We start from the raw sequence: 21,556 nt of genomic DNA, 5'->3' as shown, positions 1-21,556 counted from the left end.
ATGAACTATAGTTATTGTTAGCCTCCATAAGCAGTTCTTCTGCCTAAAGCCCTAGGCACTCTTGTGGTCTTTCTATGTATAATAAGTTTTGACCCCATTCATTTGTTAATTTAATAATTTTATTAACTTAATCATTAACAGTTAAGTAAGTGGGAACTGTATATTCAATATTAATTTGTTTGGGACAAATTTTTCCTTCTCACTATCATTCAATATTTCCTCCCTTAAAGTGTCAAGCACCCATAGTGACATGGGACTAGGCACCCATCAGTCACTGCACACCACATGTTCATGTCACATGTCGAGTCTCATGATCACAAACACCTATGTTTGTGATCATGAGATACAATGTTTATGGAACACTAGTATTGAAGCCATGGTACAGCACTCTTTGGTGGTGGTGGTGGTGGTGGATGTGGTTATGGTATCCATGCTAGTTTACTCTGTATTTGTTACACAACCCTAGTCTTTGTTCTTGTTTTAAGAATACAGTTGTTCCACTTTAATACGTAGGAGTTCTTTGGTACACTGCTCTATATGTCAGAATTAGTCCTATAGTCTCTATCTTATATTTTACAGGATCAGTGATGATGATGAAACCAAAATGAAACGCTCTAGACTGCTTTATCCCATAGTCTATCCAAAGTAAACCCCATTAACCTTTGTGTAATTGAAGCAACTCTACATTTTTTTAGTAAAAGACTAATTAATTCAAATTAAGTACACTGCACCAATTGCCAACCAATGGTTCACTACTTCCTAATCAACAGAATGTACTTAAACTTGGGATCCATCCATTTAACGCAGGGTGGCCAAGAAGCAGTTTCCAAAAACACTAATTAGTCTACACGTCTCCCTGATCAGGCAATGGTCCATAGTCACCGAATCAGACAGGAGATAATTAGCCCACCTACTTGTACTCCATCTTGTATCACAGCTGGCAGAAACATTTAGATCAAGACTAACTTTGGGCTTGTTTTCTTTAGCTCTATTCGGGGACTAAGTGGCCAGGTTTTTTTCTTTTTCATGTTTTTTTTAGAAGCTATTTGTAGACCTTGTAGAGTTGTACGTGTAGAGGAAGTGGGGTCAAAAAGTTATCTTCAGCTATCAGATGAAAGTCATGCCTGAAACTTCAATTACAGTTGTTCATTATAAAGTGCTTCTGAATGAAATGCCTGAATTTTTAATTCATAGAGCACATGTTATAGGTGATCTACAGTGGTACCTATGTATTTACTGCATATTAATGATGATGATGATGATGATGATGATTGTTCAGTTCAATTTACTTCAATTATATTTATATAGAATACATATCATCAACAAGAAAAAGAAACCTCGAGGAGCCATCCTCAAAGGAAACCCTTCTGGATCACACCAGATAATAAATGGATATAATAACACCAGTCAGTCCCCAGATATAATATGAGCTGGACCTTGTAGCACAATGCACAGCTGGATGAATTTAACTTCACATAATCCCGGATGGTCAAATCTTCTGTGCTTCATATCTAAGTGGAATAGGCCTATAACACTGACATGCCAGGATGACCGCTGGAAACAAAGCTGCATGATTATTAATGAAATACGCAACAATTATGAAGGCTTAGAGATTCTCACAAATCAGTTCTACACATAATTATTTGACCAATTTTAAGTGCCAATATATATATATATTTTCGATTCTCGAGCCAGCTATATTTCCCTAGCAGATGTTTATGAACTATAGTTATTGTTAGTCTCCAAAAGCAGTTCTTCTGCCTAGAGCTCTAGTCACTCTTGTGGTCTCTCTATGTGTAATGAGTTTTGACCCCATTCATTTGTTAATTTTATTAACTTAATCATTAACAATTACAGTAAGTAAGTAAGTAACTGTATATTAATATTAATTTGTTTGGGACAAAATTTTCCTTCTCACTAGAATTCACTATTTCTTTCTTTGGTTCTCTTTATTTATTTTATACAGAGTTGTTGCTCTGTTGTGCTTCAGGTGTGTGTGTGTGTGTGTGTGTGTGTGTGTGTGTGTGTGTGTGTGTGTGTGTGTGGACAGCATCTATGGAACAGCATCTATGGAACAGCATCTAAAATAAGAATGCTCTGTTTTGTGCAATGGTTGTACGAGTGCAAATTCACAAACTATGCTGAAATGCATGGAGAAACAAATCCAGGTAAGAATTTTTATATATTAATATCTGGAAGGTCCCAGTTTTAGGTAAAACAACGGGACACTTTGACTATGGTCTCCAAAATCACCAGACCTAAAACCCATTAAAAAATACTTACAGTACTTAAAACGCCGATATACAGTAGGCACCAACAAACTAGAGCCGTGCCCAATCAGTGGAAGAGAGGACTAAAATTAAATAACAAAATTAAAGAAACTGGCACTGACCGGTGTTTTTTTTTTCAGTCAACAACAGACGTAATGCTTTGTCCAGAAAGATTACGTATAACCAATTATCCTTCTGGGATTAAAAAGAGAGTAATACAGTTAATTTGGTGTCATATATACAGTAATCAGTGCTTCTGACATCAGAACAGAGCAACTACAGTTTAAAAAGGAAATTACAACTTCAGCTTCAGTTTCATTCGTTTATTAAATATGACTAAAACCTAACAGCGGAGAAGAACTGAATCTTTTCCCAGCATCACTCTGAAGCCAGAACATATTAAAGTTTAACTGTACCCACTGGGTTTGTAGTGTGTGGAGAATTAGATTTGGGATTTAAATCCAAGACTGATTATCTCTTTAGATGGAATCGGAAATCAAATCATAAACTTAATCTTCATACCAAAACTAATACACGCTCAAGAGATAAATAGAAAAAGAGAGCCAATGCAACTGCGAACACACATGAGGCAAAACATGAAAGAGGAGCCAAAACATCGCAGACAAAACAGAACTGATACATAGAGGCTGGAAACCTGTGCAAATTACAGTAAGATTATCAGAATCAAGACCTGCTGCAGCATGTATGATGTTCCCAATCTAACATAACCCAATCTGAATAGCTGAATTATTCTTAATATGGATGTTGTTTACATTTAATCAGACTGCTGTTTGTGAGCATATAATGAGAGTCATATCTCTTCCAGCAGTCTGACCTGGACATGAACCGCTAGTAGCTGCACATGGTCGAGGAATCCACATGTTTGAGATATCAAAGAAAAAAACAAGTTAAACATCTGGACTTTGGTTTGGATAGAGCACATTAAAGAGGGGAAAAATACATGTGAAAGAAAACCTTCTGCATTTCAAGTGGGTAACCACAGCAAGGTATTTTGGCTGCCATTATTTGCCAGTGATTGACAAACCAGCAGGGATCAGCATTTAGGCTCAAGTACGGGTGTCCCTACAGACCGATCATTAGCTACTATATTTCAGTGATTTGAGATGCAACTCATGAAGTTGAAGATAATGGATCGCACGCCATTAATGTGTTACTGAATATGATATTAAATGGACAATGGTGGGAAAGGCAAATATGTATGCCTAATGTGTATTTCAGAAATATTAAAAGAAGCATGCATTGGAGATTTTGTGAGTTTGAAGCATATTTCACCAGCACTTTGACATTTAAATCTTATTCCCAAATCATGGGGCCAAGTTGGAGACTTAGGTCGGAAAATTAAGTTCAAGGGGTACGGCAGTAGTTACTCTGACATGTTCTCCACATAGAAGTGGCTAACATAGTGCTATATTTTTAATTCAGATGTTTTTAATAAACAATTTGTGCTGTAGAGCTTAAAAAACAAATCATGAGAAGAAAAAGATTTAAATGAACATTAAAACTCACTCTCACTCATTTTCTACCGCTTATCCGGAATACTTCAGGTAACGGGGAACCTGTGCCTATCTCAGGCGTCATCGGGCATCAAGGCAGGATACACCCTGGACGGAGTGCCAACCCATCGCAGGGCACACACACTCATTCACTCACGCAATCACACACTACGGACAATTTTCCAGAGATGCCAATCAACCTACCATGCATGTCTTTGGACCAGGGGAGGAAACCGGAGTACCCAGAGGAAACCCCCGAGGCACGGGGAGAACATGCAAACTCCACACACACAAGGCGGAGGCAGAAATCGAACCCCCAACCCTGAAGGTGTGAGGCGACCGTGCTAACCACTAAGCCACCGTGCCAATTAACCAGTATTTATTTATAGAATTCACTCTGGATAAGGATGACTGCCAAATGCTGTAATTTGTAAATGGTTTAATCCTGAGCTCAGGTTACTCTCTTCATTGAGAAAACATCGCCATGGGTTTCCTTTGGGTTCTCTGACTTCCTCCTTCCTTTCAGAAACTTCATTTTCAAAAATGTTGTGTGTATGTATTCATGCCTCATGTCGGGAATAGAATCCAACATTTTGCCAGGATATTGAAGAAGAGTAAATAAATGAATAAAATGAGACATGACTTTGGTTTGGTTGAACTCCACAAGCAAGTCTTGCGTGCAACTGTCTGAGCAACTGTCCAGAAATGAATTTCAGAGATGTCAGAAATGAATTGCCTCCTCACTGTGCATGTGTTACTCAACACTCTTAAAAAAATATAAAGATGTTGTCCCAGAATGCTCTTGCTTCATCTAACAGGCAATAAATTGGCTACGGAACCACTGTCAGGTCTAATTAGCACGTAAGTTGAAGATGATGTACAGAGAAAGGGAGGGTGTTTTTAAAATGAAAGACCCTTTTGTACTGTCACTACGCCAGTGCACTATAGAAAATCACTGTACAGCACAGAGCAGCTGTGAGTTGAGATCAACCCCACCACCGCCACCCATCCAAAATTCTCCCATGTTGTAAGTGCAAAAGCCAGCACTCGTGCCACTAATCTATTGCAGTACTGCTTGGCTAGACAGTCAAACTCATCAGTTTCATGCCAGCTTGCATGTGACGAATTCCTTTCCATCTGCCTTTTTTCATACATTATATTCTGTCAAGGAGTGTCCATGAGTACAAGAAGATGTGAGAAATTTCGTGCCACGTTCTGCTGAACTCTCACTAGCAAAAAAAAACCCATTGGATGTCACTTCTTCACAATAAGTTACAGGGGAAATAAAATGTGAGACTGAAAAATGGTGTGACACCATGATGAAAAAACACTGTTTTCTCGGTAATGAGGCCAAAGAAACCAACTTATAAAATGTGAGGCTTTATAAGTCTGTCATAAAACTCAAGATGGAGCGTTAAATAAATCCAGAAGAAAGTAAAGAGGCAGTGGTGCCGATGAACAAATATGATACGGAAATTGTTCAGGTAAACACAATCTTGCTAGCGTTCAGCAAAACATCCGAATAGATATGTGGAAACTCTAGCCATCAAATTTATAGCTACTTATTGGCAGCCATTTTATGCAATTCAGTTTGCAACTAATACCAGAGACAATTATAGAGTATAGAAACAGAAATAAATAAATAAATAAAAATGAATAAATAAATAAATACATTTCAAGTTTATACAAGGAAGAAACATTGAGAGGAACCAGGCTCAGAAGAGAACCCATCCTCATTTGGGTGACACTCTACAGTAAATCATGTATATGTAAATAATGTCCTTTCTACCACAGTTTATATTTGTGTAACCGAGAGCTCCTGAGGAACTAACGGGTGATCATAAACTCTGAGTTAACCGCAGACCACTAATTCAGAAACATGCGAGTGAGTGATGCAATGGTTCAAAGAAGGCATGACAGTCTCCGGACAGTCCCATCCACAGCAATCCCATGAGTCAATGGTTGACCATGCTGATCAATACCCGGCAGGGTGAACACCGGGCGACAAGACTCTAACCAGGAATAGAACATCAGGCTTGACGAAGTAGGTCCGTAAGACCTACCTAAGTTCTCTTGCAGTCTTGGGATTTGTATTCAGTTTACTTTAATTTTATTTGTCCAGAATTGTAACTGTATAATATTACACAGTGACACAGAATAGTCCTGGTCATGGTCACAGTGGATCTGGTGCCTACCCAGGAATCTAGGAACACCGGGGGTGAGTTGGAAATACACCCTCATTTCAGATACTACGCACACTTTCACGTTTATCAATATGTCAATTTAGGTGGGAGGACACAAGAGAACCTATAATAAACCCACTTAAACACACCAGAGAACATGCAAAAAACTCCACCGAGGCAGTAACTCGATTTAGAGATTTAGAGAAAACCTGAGTGTAGGGTTAGATCCAAAAAAGACATTTGTTGCAAAGAAAAGTTCCAGACTCAACAGGGAACATCTTCTTTATTACACCTGATAGATCTGAAGATCAGGACAACAGCAAAGAACCATAACCACTAAGACACCACATCCCATCCACATGGAACTGACATTTTTCTACTCACAACTCAGCATCAATTTTATTATGCAAAAGGCCTAGATCACAGTGACCACACCAAAGAGCTTCATGCCCACTCACTGGAGAAGGAAGGACAGCATCCAAACTGAGTGTGGGCAATCACAGTCTGTCGTCTGACATCTTGTTAGAAGCCTAAAAAAACAAACCCCACAGAAAATTCCATGAAGAGTGCTGCAAAGGCTTGTACGTTGCTTCCCATATTCTCCTCTTTGTTTTGATTTCAGATGGTCTTTAACGGTTGCACAGAGTAAAACTTGATTTGGGGTTCTTATCAGCAACACCAGGTCATTTTGGGACCCACATGGCAGACTTTTTACCCTAAAGCAAGATTTTACTGATTCTAAGCCAAAGCTGATTTAGTGCCTTAGATAAATGCTCACTAGATTACCAATGAGTAGCCAAAAGCTGAACAGAATGCAATGAGCTGAAAAGCTGTGACATGATTTGTTTTGAAAGTTTTATGTTTATCTACCATGCCTAGGGCACGAAGCATACTGTTAAGAGTATTACACATCTTAAGCACATTTCTTTAGTCTCTTGTGTAAGGAAACACCCAAGCACATAAAACCATGATAACTGTGATAAAATATGAATTGGATTTAAGTGCATTATGTGGCAAAGTCAATCTCAGAAGCCAAAAAATGTAAAATACACATACAAATGTGTAACAATGATTGGCTGTGGATGTTCAAAGGGGGACAGTAACACAACTCATCAAATAAAACTACACTATGTTCATGAGTGGTGTCAGTGTTGCAGTGTATAGGGTCCCTGATTGGATCTTCGGGTTACTATGTGCATGGAGCTCTACAATCTAACCTTGAGCAGACAAATGTTGTTAATGAAGATGAATGACTAAACCAATGGATGAATAAGTGAAAATATATCACTCCATAAGCAATGCATGCACATGTCATACACACCGCACACACACTAAACACCATGTACTTGCTAATAATATGAAACAAAATGTAGTAAAACTTACAGTAAGGTCTCTTTTTGGACATCGAAGCCCAAATTCTGAAATAGATGAGGTTTGGATATGAGTTTTATGTCACGCAGAGCTAATTTTTGACTCCCCTCTAACCATAAAGTCATTGTAAAATATTCCAGGAACAGTCTTCAAGCTGTCAATTTAAACTAAGTTTAGGAACCCAATAACCTCGGCGATGGCAAACGCTGAACGGTCAGATGAGTCGGCTGTAAAGACTCTACAGTTTAACGGCCTGATATGTAAGAGAATCTTGTCAAAAGGCTTTCATTATTGATAAGAATTTGGAGACACATCCGAGAAACACCCAAAACACGACTCGGTCACACATCATTGTGTCAAAAAACCTGAGCGAAAAAGATGCATAGACAATTCTCATGCCATAAATACAGACAGAGTACATTTGGTCCAAGCTCGTAGGAGCCAAACCCTCACTTTCCTGCTGGGCTCTTATATTCCTCCTCCAAATGAAGTCTTTCCTGATCCATGTCCAATGGGCTTATAATATTAATGTTAAATTAGATGGCTGAAACTCAAACTGAATGAAAACGAAAAAAAGTGGCCAATATAATAAAACCGGTAGGTGTTACTTTCTAATAGATTACTGGGGTGTTTGAAAAGGTGTGTTTCTCCACTGAGCAATATAACATCGTGTAATAATTGGATTATAGCATGCACATATGGAAATGCAGGGAAACAGTGAAATACTTCTCAGGAAACTTTGCATGGCTTGACAAATTGGGTAACAACAAAATGTTCTGTAATTGTGCCAACTAGGAAGTTCAGGGGATATGGTTATAGTATGAAATTATGTTATTGTACAAGGGAGGTATTTCACCAGGAAACTGTTTACATGAAGAGGACGTGGCCTCACACTGAACATTTAGTTCCAAAGGGATTATCCTGTTATGCTTAGGAGCATTGTAGAACTTTATTACTTTTATTGTATTTTAAGTTTGCTGCATGCGATTTCTAAGAGAATGATCATAGCCCTTTTGTGTAGGGCCACATAAAAGTCTCCTGTAACAGGATTCAGTTTGCATCCACACCGAGTCATAAAAGAAAAGCCATCTTCCTTACAGAACTTGCTCATGGTCTTTATGCGTTCTTTTTGTTTAAATGAGGTAAACCCTTTTCACTCCTGCTTTCTCTCATTTAATCGGCTGCTGGCTTTTATTTGTTTCAAACAATCTGACGTTCTTGGAGAGAGAAGTAACAGAGGAGGGTGAGAGAGCTCAGTGAAAGATAAGGGGGCCTTGAGAAAGGGAAGAGGAGTTGAGCTTGTTACAGGACAAGAGGAACGTATCCTTATGCTTCATAATAAGAATATGCTTCATGAAGTTAAAAAGACAAGATGTTTTCACATGAAATGTGTTACCTCTCATAATAAAATGAGTCTTTTTCATTAATTATATTTAGAAGCTACCGTTAGATGCATAATAAGAGTTTTATATTGAAGACAGCCGGCAGTAGAAGCAAACGGAGACTCTGTAAACTGAAGACTAATGCTGAAACCTGATGCTGCAGTACATGTTTTTAAACTCCCACTTTGTGTAATTCTTCAAATCAAGCTTAACCCACTAAACTTGCTATACAAACTTTAGATTTCATTTTTTTACTTAGAGTTACATTTATTGATGTGGAATGTTAAATACAAGTTAGTTACTTTTATCAATGTCAAATCAAAAGGCTTTTTATTGTCATTATGAACCATATATAACCATAAAAATCAAATATATAAATAAGTAATAGGCAGTGGTGGCTCAAGTGGTTATGGCTCCATGTTGTTGATCGGAGCCTCAGGGTTCTGTCAGGACTTCTGCTTCAGGATTCTCTGCCAGAACATTAGGGGGCATTCCGGCAGTGTGTTTTCTGTCATGTGTCTTGTCATACTCACCTGTTTTTTATTGGTTTAATTACTATGTGTATTTATTTCCTCAGCGTTGCGGCTAGCCTCGAGGAACCCCCTACTTTTGTCGGCTTTTGTGGTTCGGTTCCTGGTTCATGTGTTTTGTTAATAAATCTGTTTTCACTTTGTTATCCCTGCATTTGGGTCTGCTTTTATCCTCACATTCCCTGACAGGTTCAAGCCCTAGCACTTCCAAGCTGCCAACACTGGGCATGCCATTACATTTATGGCATTTGGCAGATGCTCTTATCCTAACCTTCCGAATGGTAGTCAAACACCTTAACCACTAGTCTACCACATCCCCTTAACAGTCTCTCTCTGCTCCTCCAAAGTGGGGTTGTGTTAAGAAAAATATTCCACGGTGTTGTAATATAATGTGTAGAAAGCTTCTTTTATATATTCAATTCAATTCAAATTTATTAGTACAGTGTTTTTAACAATGGACTTTGTCTCAAAGCAGTTTTATAATACATAAGTTAAATTTGAACTTATATTTAAATGTGTTTGCATTAACCCCAATGAGCAAGCCTGAGGTGACTGAGGTGACTATGGTGGAGAAAGACTCCCTTAGATAAAAAAGAAAGAAACCTTGAGAAGAACCAGACTCCAAAAGGGAACCCATCCTCATTTGGGTGACACTGGAGGGTGTGATTTTAAATAAACAGTCTGGCAATTGTGTATTGAACAAGGTTGTTGTCCTCAAAGACCACGTGTAGTTGGCATTTCCTCTTAGAATATTTAGGCGGTGCAGTACATAGTGAAATGAAACAACGTTCTGCCAGGACCATGATGCTGCACAGCTACATAAGACAACACAGAACTAAGTGCATTGACATTGATTTACATAAAGTGCATGTGTGCAAACAGTGCATTGCACTATAAGGCAATATAATACACAGAGCAGTGCCAGCTAGTTCTGCATCACTTTATTATTGCAGCCAGTCGTTCACTCACCAGACCAGATCTATTTTTCCTCTCTCTTGAAGTTACGTAATAAGACAGAAAAAAGTCGAGTTTGTCATGTTATGGGGAAAGTACAAAACACAAATTTCCTTATCCTTAGGCTTTGCTATGATGGAAAACTTAAATTTACAACATTCACATTGACTATTACAAGCTGCTGACACTTGAGATTTCCATTAATACGTCTATAAATGCTAAATAAACACCTCATCACAAACAGCTTTACCTAATCAACGATTAGATAAAACACTTTTAAATGTTTCCCTCCTTATTGTTAGGTATAGTTTTTTTTAGTTTATGTGAAGTGCTTGACTTACAAATCCCTATGGACATACTGTAGTTAGTATATAAACAAAAGTGCATTAGAGGAAGGGTATTAAAACTTTTGATTTGTCTTGAAACTGCCAATATCATCAGACCTTAAAAAATGTGCTATAAAAATTTAGTCCACATCTTCTGATCAATCAGATTTGATCATTTACAGCACTATAGCATAAGACTTGTTAGAGTTATTCATCATTTCAGAATAAAAACTGCCCTGAGATATATCGAAAATCCATTTCATATATATTGCTGGACAAACACAGTCTATATTTACACTATAGATCCTTCTTGAAAATTCTAACTAGTAAAGAAAAGACTGTCATCGGTCTTTGGGCACCATAACCATTTAATCAGATGTCAAATGATTTCAGTAGTCCCAAGATGAAACATTTGTACCATGTTGTTTAATTGGTAAGCATTTACAGTATTCTCTCAATCATTCTTCACACTGTATTTACTTAAACTTCTTTGGCCATTTGCTCTATTACAATCAGGAAGTGTGATTTGTTAGAAATGCTTGGTCTTAGAAGTTTAATCTGGTGTTATTTACAGACCTCCGATAGTAATTTGCACTGTCAGGACTCTATTTAAAACTCCATTACATTCAGAGCAGTTTTTGGGGCCCTGTAAAACAAACATCCATTCAGTCCTTCATTTTTTGGCAAGGAGAAGATCAACACTGACACTATGCACCATGGATATGTTTGCACTACAAAATAAATGGATGAAAACATAAATCGTGTTGGCATTTGGTGCGTTTACATGCGGTAGTATGAGAGCCTTACAGTATTACAGATGTATGGAATAGTCCTGAGAGTGTTTAGACTTTGCTTTGACATGCTTGGCTCCATTGACCTCACAGTACTGAGAAAAAAACGAAAAGGACTGTACTTATTACTTACATAGAGAGGACATGGTACAGTGAGTTTAATTACTTCAGATGGAAATACAGCTCTTGAACAAGGAAAAGGGATATCTGTTTTTTAGACAAAAAGCTGCAATTTGCTCCAGTGTAAAAGAGGAAGTTAAGAGTGTGTTATGCGGTGACTTTAGCAACGCGTCTTTTGAAGATCATCATTTGGTGAAGTAACGAACAAATGATTCTAGTGTTCTAATGATGAGTGGTTCGTCCAGCTGTGCAGACATGTCCCACATTTGGAAGGAAGACTTGTAATGATAAATCAGGTTTCAAAGATGGAACAAAGGACCCTGACATTTAAAAAAAAGGATGTTATGGCCAATAACTATACTTAGAAACAGCTTGTTAATGTCATTTATAACTGGCCCTAAACCCTTGAGAAGGAATGTTTCATTAAATTCACATCATTATTTATCTATTATATGACATTCTGCATATAATCACTAGGACCAGGGGTTGGGTTTTTACAGCTAATCAGCAGAAATACAGGCTCCAGATCATGTGAAGCTTCTCCTACCACAAAGGGAACAGTGAGGATTTATTTCATTTTAATTTCTCAGAGATGGGAGGAACATTTTGGATGTGGTTGAACAACAAAATCCTCTGTGCTGAGAACATCTCCCAGCTATGATACATTCATGCATGAAACAATTTAATGTCCATAAATCTTTAGAAGCATTCAATTAATTTGCTTTTCAGTTGGTGCTATCCATTACAATAAGATGGATTCTTTATGTTCAGATAGAAAATGATGTTTTTGACCTGTGGAGAATCTGAAACATGGGATTATTCTTGTCATAGAAATACCCTATTAGTGATGTGCCATATAAGAATTGGAAAATCCCTTCTAAAAAAGAAGCCCTTCGGAAAAGCCCATTCCTCAATTTGCCAGGTCCAACCCAGTAGCTAGATCCCCAGTACATGACAGGTACCAAGGAAAGAACATAACATGTCCTGTCAGCCATATGAAACAAGCTATTGCAACGTTCTGACCTTATGTCACATCACGTAGCAAAGGAATGTATTACAGCATTCATGCATTCTCATACGTCATCTTTCACAATAAGAGTACATCACCAGTTTAGCTCTCTTGGACTCAGTAAATAGATTTAAAAGCAAGCAAAATACAAAGTACAGTGTAGAGATAGATACGCAAAACCCAGAAACCTTTGGTCAAAACTAGCATGGAGCAGTTTGGGAGTCATCTCTTATACTGTAGGTCAGTTCACCTCACTGCTCTGACTCACTGAAAGGGTCAGAATTTCCATCACTATGACCTATGGCTTGAATCCAGTCAAAGCAAATTTCAGGTTTTTTTTTTATTATTATTATTTTTTTTTATAAATAAGCACCAATCAGTAGGTTCATGAACGTTATACAAAAGGATGCTCAGTTATGTTATGATTACAGGATATTTTATATTATTGAGCTTAGAAATTATAGCATGGGTCCATTTGACCTTTAGAAAAACATTAAATACACATAAAACAACTTTGTCTCGCTTAATATGTTGCCTTTTCAGTGACTATAAAATGGTTCACATAACAATAACATGAAATAACAAATAGAAAAATGGGTTATGGTGCAACAAAAAAGGGCTAATAACCCAGGACCCACATGAGTTCCTTCATGTACTCTCTGTAGTAAAGCATTTTAAATCCATGCCCCTCTGCCTCTACTACGCCAAAGAAAACCATCGATGACAGCTCTTCCCAGGCAAGGCCAGAATTTATAATGCTTTCATTGAACCTGGTTTCTCCCTGAGGAATGTGCAGCATAGAGCCTGGGAGTAAATCAGACAAATTCTCATTCCTAATGAACAGCAAGATGTAAATGTATTGATTTAGGTTATTAAACAAGGTGAAAACAAAACAGTCTAACGAATATAGCATTTGCAATGGTAAATGTTACTATCATCAAGTGGTACGCAGTCACTGTTCAGAATTGAGCAAACTGATATTCATGGAAACTTTGTTTTTCATGTAGCGCTTGAAATACAGTTTATAATTTTTTGAATAAGTTTGGTCTATCCGCCATCTGTTCTGTCCACAAGCTAAACAATGCAAACTGAGGGTGCAGGTGTTCAAAATCTGTGCTCGCTAAAGTGACCTCCAAGACCTCAATACACCATCCAGGAGTCTATGAATCACTCAAGACTGACCCAGAATGCAACTGCATGTTTTTGATTTACACATATTTATGTCAGGAAACATGAATAGCTTGTGTATGGTGGCGTGCCTCATTATGCAATAGAAAGTGAGTTATTTCTAAGACCTGTAATTTCCATGCAAGTTGGAACAAAATTAAAAAGACAGGTTTTTTGAAGCCTTTCATGCTAGCAGATCAGAAGGTACGTCACATAACCAACCAACATTCACATTTATGGTCACAAAAACGTTTGTCCAAGATCTCCAGTAATTGGATTAATTTCTAGTGACTTATGAAGATCATAGCATATGATATACACCTGTTTTCAGTCATCAACGCACTCAGTGAGCATTGTGTCATGCTGATGGGGGCAGGGTTATACATGATGAGACCACTACCATTAAGATAGAAATGTTTCATCATGGAATAAAAGTGATGAGTCGGAAGACCTTCGTATTGATTTCACAGAGACGATTGCCTCTTAGGGGGCAAACCTTGCCAGCAAAAGTAAATTCCCCATCATAGCTTAAAACAAGCACTGGTGTACCTCCAAAAACTGAGATACAATTCTCACCGAGTATCTGGCACTTATTATTGCAATTACAAGGAAAAGCACAAGACGATTGGGGCAAAATACAGGGTTGGACTCGGCCTTACTGGCATAATGCCTCGGAAAACTGAGTGCCATGCCATAATGAAAACAATGCCCGCCTGGAAGGCTGTTTTGCAAAGAGCAGTACTTGTGCCCAACCACACACTGCCCTTATAACTGCACCATTACAGCCACTATCAACAAGATGGCTTTCATTAAAGGGACTGATAGTGGTATAAAAAAGAAACATTGAATTCCTTGGAAAACTTTTCTTTAAGTGAGGCTGAAGGAAAAACAGGAAGAGGCTCTGCAGCTAAGGAGTTAGAAAAGCTGCATGCCAGACAACACAGAAAATGTAAACACCTGGGAAATAATGCTTTAGCATCCTTGTTATTCAATGTCTTGTTTATGTTTAGTACATGGAGGGCTTAAATATTCATTTAATATAATATCTATCGATAATTTGATAATGTAATCCCTATTAGTGAAGATCTCATTGACAGTATGGTAAAAATAATGTGGGGCAAATTGTCACACACATTTAAAGGCATATAGGCAAAAGGATGATACTAAATTTGTGCACATTGCCTTCTATTTTTCTTCAACCTTCACGTGATCTACAAAACAATCCTTAATAATAATGATAAAGACATTTTCTAAAATATGATGTGAATACCAAAAAATGCAATTTTATACTGATGTACCTTTATCTTTGAAAGCCAGGGAGGCTTGTACACACAGGACATATTGAAAAGAATATGTATAACACAAGATCACATCAAAATCCTAATGCAAGATACAGAACCCTGCAACAGGAAGGGCTTTAAAGGTAGACTTTCAAATAGTCTACCTTATACGTTCTACTACATTTGAACGTTCGTGACAGGAGAATTTTCTGAAAATTAACAACCTTTTTTGTGGGCTCATTATTCTAATTTTCTTTTGAAGTACAGTACTATTGCATTTAAAATAGCAAATAAAACAAGGATGTTTTTCATACAGAATAGATGATCTACATTTACATTTGATATTGTAGCCTTATTTACCATCATAATGTTTGCAACGGACTTAAGGAATAATTAATTTAAGTTCAGCCATAATCTCACATGCAATCTTCCTTTAAGGAGCCAATTAGGAAACAAAATAGTTTCTTGCATTCCAGTGGGTCTAAACCCTTCACTGGCAAACTTGAAAGGACTCATTAAAAAGCTTTCAAAAGAGTACACATCCAGATAAGACAGTGTAGCTATAAAGTATATGTTTTGTTTTGAATGATTTGCTGTATAAACAGCCTACAGGTGCTTCGCTTTTGTGGGAACAACGAGTTTGACAATGTTTTTGATTTTAGGTTATCCTTGGAACACAAGTACATAAAAAAAGCATTTCATAAGATGGAGAGTGTCGAGCAAGGAGTTTCGCACATAATGAGGACCAGATGCCTTACCTTCACTGGCAGTTACATTCCTGGGAGCTTTAGTGGGTGTATGATCGGTGCCGGAGCTCACGTCGGAAGAAATGCTGGAGCTCCCTTTACCTGTGTAACCAAAACAGAGTAGAACATAATTCATCATTATAAATGTCTGCTTAACTGAATGGCATCGTACCTACATTTACAATGTCAGGGTTTATTGTGATGCTGATGCAAGACGCTGTCTGATTAAAAGAGATAAATTATATAAAGACAGGGATTAAAGTTTCCAACTGCAAGTCAATATTTTAACAGATGCCCTAAAAATGTGATCAGAGATCCAAGCCTTGATGGCCAGCCATTCGTTGGATAATTACCAGTGGCATTGTGTGTTATTTTTAATCCAAAGTGAGGTTTGAGGTTTTCATGATTAAGGACTTTGAGGAAAACTCATTAGAAACGCACTGGAGATAAAGCTTTTTCACATTTATGCCTTCCTGCCAGTGAAAGAGCAGCCAGTATCTAGCACTGGAACAAAACATGGATAAACAGTAGTTTTAGGTATGTTAGCAACACTGCTTTTTACAAATTTAAACTTTAATAATCTCTTCAAGCTTTCTGTGGCTTCTATTCTGTGAATTTAGCTATAGCACATGCAAATCAGAAGAGCAAAAAGCTGGTCATATTTCTCAAACTATACTTTAAATTAGCAGTGGTGGCTAAAGTGGTTAAGGCTCTGGGTTGTTGATCAGAAGACTGGGGTTCAAACCCCAGAAGTGCCAAGCTGTTACGTTGAGGCCCCTGAGCATGGCCCTTAACCCTGTCTGCTCCCGCAACCATGTATCATGGCTGACCCTGAGTTCTGAACCCTAGCTTCTATTGGGATATGCAAGGAAAGAATTTCACTGTGCTGTAATGTATATGTGACAAAATTAAAGGCTTCTTCTCAATAAAACACTAACATCTGTATAAGGAAATCCATATAAAATGTAGACACGTGTAAATGGATTACTTGGGAAGTAACATGAAATAAGCCTCTAAAATTAAAATGATCAAATCAAATCAAAATTGTAAACATGTCATAGTATGGTATGTATTGAATAATATACATTCATTTATTCCTCCTCAGTAACTGCTTTATCTTGGTCAAGATGTCTTGGATTGTGGACACTTGATGAAAGGCCAGTCCGTTGCAGTGCACCATACACACAGTCACACACACGTAGACAGGGAGAAAACACATGAAGCTGCACTCAGACAGTAACACAAGCTCGGGATCAAACTGGGGACACTGAAGCTGTGAGATAAGTTATTTCCAATTACTTGGCAGATGCATTTATTAAATTGATTTATGTGATTCAAAGAGGAAGCGGTTGAATTGTAACAGTTGAGAATCTTTTTACAGGGCCCAGCAGATTCTCTGGCAGTCAAGCCATTTGAACTCACTAGCGTGCTAATCACTAGCTAAGTGCTAAGCCTCAACTGTCCACCGGTACTGCAGTTTTGTTCTCTGAAGAAAGCAGACGATTTACCAGGATTACAAGAAGAATATATTGATCTTTATTTATTTGTCTATAAAAAAGGCAGTTTTATGGATTAAGAATATTAAACAACAAATGATTCTAAGAATGTTTGTCTTGCAAACTGAAGAGTTAAATCAAGGCTTTTAGAAAAACTCTGGAGCCACAAATGCAAAACTGGCAAAAAATGTGTGTTTGTCTGTGTGTGTGTGTGTATATGTGTGTGTGAGGGGCCTGTTTTATAGCAGACTATAAACTCAAACCACTAGTGGCTTCGTGCAAAATCATCTTGGGCCTTTCTTCCACATAAGGCGTTCACCATGTAAACAAGCCTTTCTTCACACGCTTTCTTCAAGTGCTCATCATACCTACGCACAAACATGCAAACATTTTACATGGCTACGATGCTATGTTGAACAGGTAACATTGTGCATTACTCACACGAGGACTAGCATTAGCCTTGCTTCATTTCAAATAAGCCTCTAATATTACCACTGATGTTACAAAGCCCACCTTATTGTAGGTAACACCTACAGAAATGCCCCATTATAATTCAGTCATATCCGGAATGGTACACCAACCAGCGCTGTATTGTGTCTAACATGAGACAGGCTCCCTTTATCATTACCATTGTAAGGCACGTGGTGAAATCACTGAACTAGCACATCTGCTTCGTTTTCCACATCAGGCCCCAAAATGTGACTCACCAAGCAAGTGGATGCAATTTGCTGTCTTGTCTAATGGCCTCAATTAGTTGAAATTATGAATACCCATAGCAATTTGTTCAAGCTATCCCATTCAGCACAGCTTCATAATGGGTGGTGAAATTTATTGTGTTAAAGATATAATTATATAGTTGACTAACTACCCATCTATGAAATTAAGAAACCACAGACATCTGGCAAATTATTTTCTCTCAGTGTTACTGTCTTTGCCACATACCATGAGCTCCAATGTATAGTAAGAATAAAGCTGTAAAAAAGAGTAATAAAATACAGAGCAGTAGTAGGTATATGGTCTGAGTAGTCAGCTGTTTGTTGGTTGTGGCTCAAAGAAATTTCATCCTTTGCATGCTGGTCTTCATTCAAGAGCACAAAACTAACCTATTGAACTCAAAGTCCTAATGATTTAGTTCAGTGTATCACTCATTCCTGCTTAACTACCAGTTTTCTTCCATATTGAAATGCGTAGAAAAAGAGACAGTCTATCACTCTACACTCCACGCATCCAAGAAAGTGCTTCACTCACATAATATGAATAGGAATATCATTAGTCTTTTTGCCATTACATAAAGAGCTATTTCAGATCACTGAAAAACAAAAAGCTGAACATTAAAAAGACACTTCTGTGCGATGATCAGTCTGAAGACCAGCTCAGCTTTCATACTTTCTCATTTAATTGGGGTTTTATCATATTCCAGACATATACGGAAATAAGCAGCCGGACTCAGAAGCAATCACAAGTCTAATCCGATCACCTTGATTCTTTTCCATCGACGGTTGAACCTCTTAATGGAATCTAAAGCTATCACCCTGAACATTATCCTCTTAGTCTGTTTAAAACACTAAAACGTTTGGCCTTTTTATCAAAAGTCTGGCCTTTTCGACTCACTTCATTAGCAAACCTTTAATAGAAGGGCTTTTTGGCAAGATCTTCCAAATGATGTGTAAAAAAAAAAAATGCACAAACAATTCCATTACTCAAGAGCTTAGCACCCAGTGACAATTATTTTCCAGTAATCAAATGTGAAAATTTGAAACAGAGACACACACAGCTTGAATTCATAAAGCATAGGTTTGACTCTGCTTCTGTACAGAGACCACAGACACACCTAATCACTTTCTGCTTAGAATGTTCAGTGGTTTCTGAATTTTGTTTAATTAAAACAAAAATCATGGGATCATTGCATGCACTCGGGAATAATTCGGATCTGTTTTCACAGTCATATTTCAATGGTCTTCCTATTTAAGATACAGAAATCTGGGCTGCTTCCCAAAAACCACTGACAAGGATTTATTTCAGTGGAATCCTTCCTATTTTCCTATTCTACCCACTTTTCCAGCAGATACATCCATGTCACAACTGACTGAGATGTGAACGTGAGAACACCCCTGAGAGTTTAGCACTGCGGTCTCCCCCTCCATTAACTTACACTCACCACGTGCCAATGACACATTCTTAAGAAGTGGTTTGGGAAAAGCTCCAGGGCTGAGAAACCTGTTTGCTTACTTTTCTGGAAAACAACCTGTCAAAAACTTTCACCAGTTTCCTGCCTTATGCTTATGTAAGGTGCAAAGAGAGCTTTGCGGAGTGTTTGTTCACTAAGTGAAATTCAAGACGAGGTCGAGCTCAAGTACAGATGCTCGTGGCACGATGGAGAGAAATGGCATTTATAAACCCTTGATGAGGTATCACGTTGTGCAGAGAAGCACGTGCAAGCCAAGTTACTCATACACGTCTGTAATCCTGCCCAGCTTTAAAGTCTAACCTTCCTGTAGTAACTAATTGAACTGAAATCCACTCAGGCTAACATGAAGACTGTCTTGAGAAATGTGCAAGTTGTGTGCCAGATGGTACATTTTTAAATTTGTAGATAATAAATTCTAACCATGATTGGATCCATATGATCTAGCTTAAGATGAAATGGATAAATCGGATTTGCATTTTCTTCTTTTTTGTGACAAGCAATTGGCATTTTACATTTTGCTGAAATATTGGGTCAGCATTTGAATTTGGGTCAAACTGGAAGTTAAAAGATCTGTATTTGGATGTGATTTGTTTGCTGCCTCAGGTCAAACCTCAGGCTGCCTTACTAAATGGAGCCTAAAACTATAATTTCTTTAAAACTAGTACAAGCAGACACTCTCGATGACAAGGAAAGTTTTTCCTTCTTTACTTTATTTGGCAGGTCTGTTGTTCACATATACTTTGTTTTCACTGATTTTCTATAAAATGCTTGTAAGTATATGTTACATTTCCACATATTTTCTTGTGCTTTATGATGAGATGTGTACTTATACCAAAATAATCAACATCTTGGTATAATGTTTTCTGGCATCAAATGCAATTACTGTTACTACTCTGATTCATTTCCTATTACAGCATGTTCTACATTATTCATTTCACACCACAGCAATTTCCAACTATTATCTTCCTTGAATAAACAGCATGTTGTACTTTTCATCCTATTAATGTTGTGGAATGTCTGTAAAACAAGTTAGTTCCTGTTATCACTTATGTCATAGCAGCTATAAACAGTAATTCTCTTACCAACCTATCTTGTTTTTCTCTTCTTATTAAGACAATAAAAACAGTTTGTTTTGTTACAGACAAATTGGAAAAATCCCTTGCCTTAAAAGCTGACAAAAGAGACTCTTTCCTTAAATCTTAACAAGCTCATAATTCAGATAGCTTTACCATATCAAGTAATATTTTTTTTATATGACAGCAAATTGCTTAATAGGTTAATTTGTTTTGTACTATAATCTAATATAATCTTGTTTTCTAATATAATCATAAGATGTACAATCCCATATATAATTTAAACCTGTGATTTGTGTTGCAGATGGAACAACTGTCAGATCTCCTGTTATAGACAGGTTATATCAGGTTATGAGTCCTGTTATGTCTTTTGAGTTTATAAGCATTTATATTGTCTTACAAATATGTATGTACATATAAATATGTATATCTATCTATCCCACCGATTATTAATAATCAGTGTAAAATGTCCATTGTTTGGCTGAATCCGCATGGGATACAGAGTTACAAGCATTCATGCACACAATTCTTTTTGTAGCTGCTTCTATTTAATTTTCTGAAGGTGGACAAGATTAGGGCAAAGTGTAACATGAATAAACTGTAGGCAAATGGTGTGTAGGGCTAGATTGCTGTAGTTCATTTGAAATGGTTGAATTAGAGAATGAGAGAAAGGAAAAACGAGAGTCAGAGAGAGAGAGAGAGAGAGAGAGAGAGAGAGAGAGAGAGAGAGAGAGAGAGAGAGAGTTGACGTTTCCCTCAGGGTTTCTCAAGGACTTGAAGCTTAAAGTTTAAGTTGGCCAGTTAACTCACTACGTCTGAGTGGTAGGTTGTGCCACAGATGTGGATGTTTGCCTTGGACTGTTGAATAGTTTAACGTTTAAGCAAGTCTCGTGGCTACTCTAGGGATCATTCTGAAAAAGGCAAATCATGACAAGAAACTAAACTGTCTTTCATTTCCAAGTCTATTGCTGTGAATAATTCACATTTAGAAGTAGCTACTGTCTTGGTTGTCTTGGATCTCAGAATGGGGAACCTGTCGGTGGCATAGAGGAAGGAACCATGTGTACCTTTTTAAGTGACAATTATTAAAATAGTTATAAGAAGGAATAGCAATAACGTTACTCAGATATTGGCAAATAATTATATGTGTATATGT

The 21,556-nt window shown here is 37.5% G+C and overlaps 1 protein-coding gene across 1 annotated transcript in view; it reads right to left on the bottom strand.

Moving 5' to 3' along the window:
* Positions 1–21,556, bottom strand: part of si:dkey-192l18.9 (F-box/LRR-repeat protein 7) — a 31,062-nt gene that overhangs the window by 8,734 nt on the left and 772 nt on the right. The window contains exon 2 of the mRNA XM_060869638.1: positions 15,656–15,745. Within this exon, the coding sequence (XP_060725621.1) occupies positions 15,656–15,745 (90 nt within the window). The remainder of the gene's footprint in view (positions 1–15,655; positions 15,746–21,556) is intronic.

This window comes from Tachysurus vachellii, chromosome 5 (assembly GCF_030014155.1).
Source record: "Tachysurus vachellii isolate PV-2020 chromosome 5, HZAU_Pvac_v1, whole genome shotgun sequence".
Taxonomy (NCBI): Eukaryota; Metazoa; Chordata; class Actinopteri; order Siluriformes; family Bagridae; genus Tachysurus; species Tachysurus vachellii.
The sequence above is the reverse complement of the archived record's forward strand: the minus strand, read 5'-3'. Positions and strand labels throughout refer to the sequence as shown.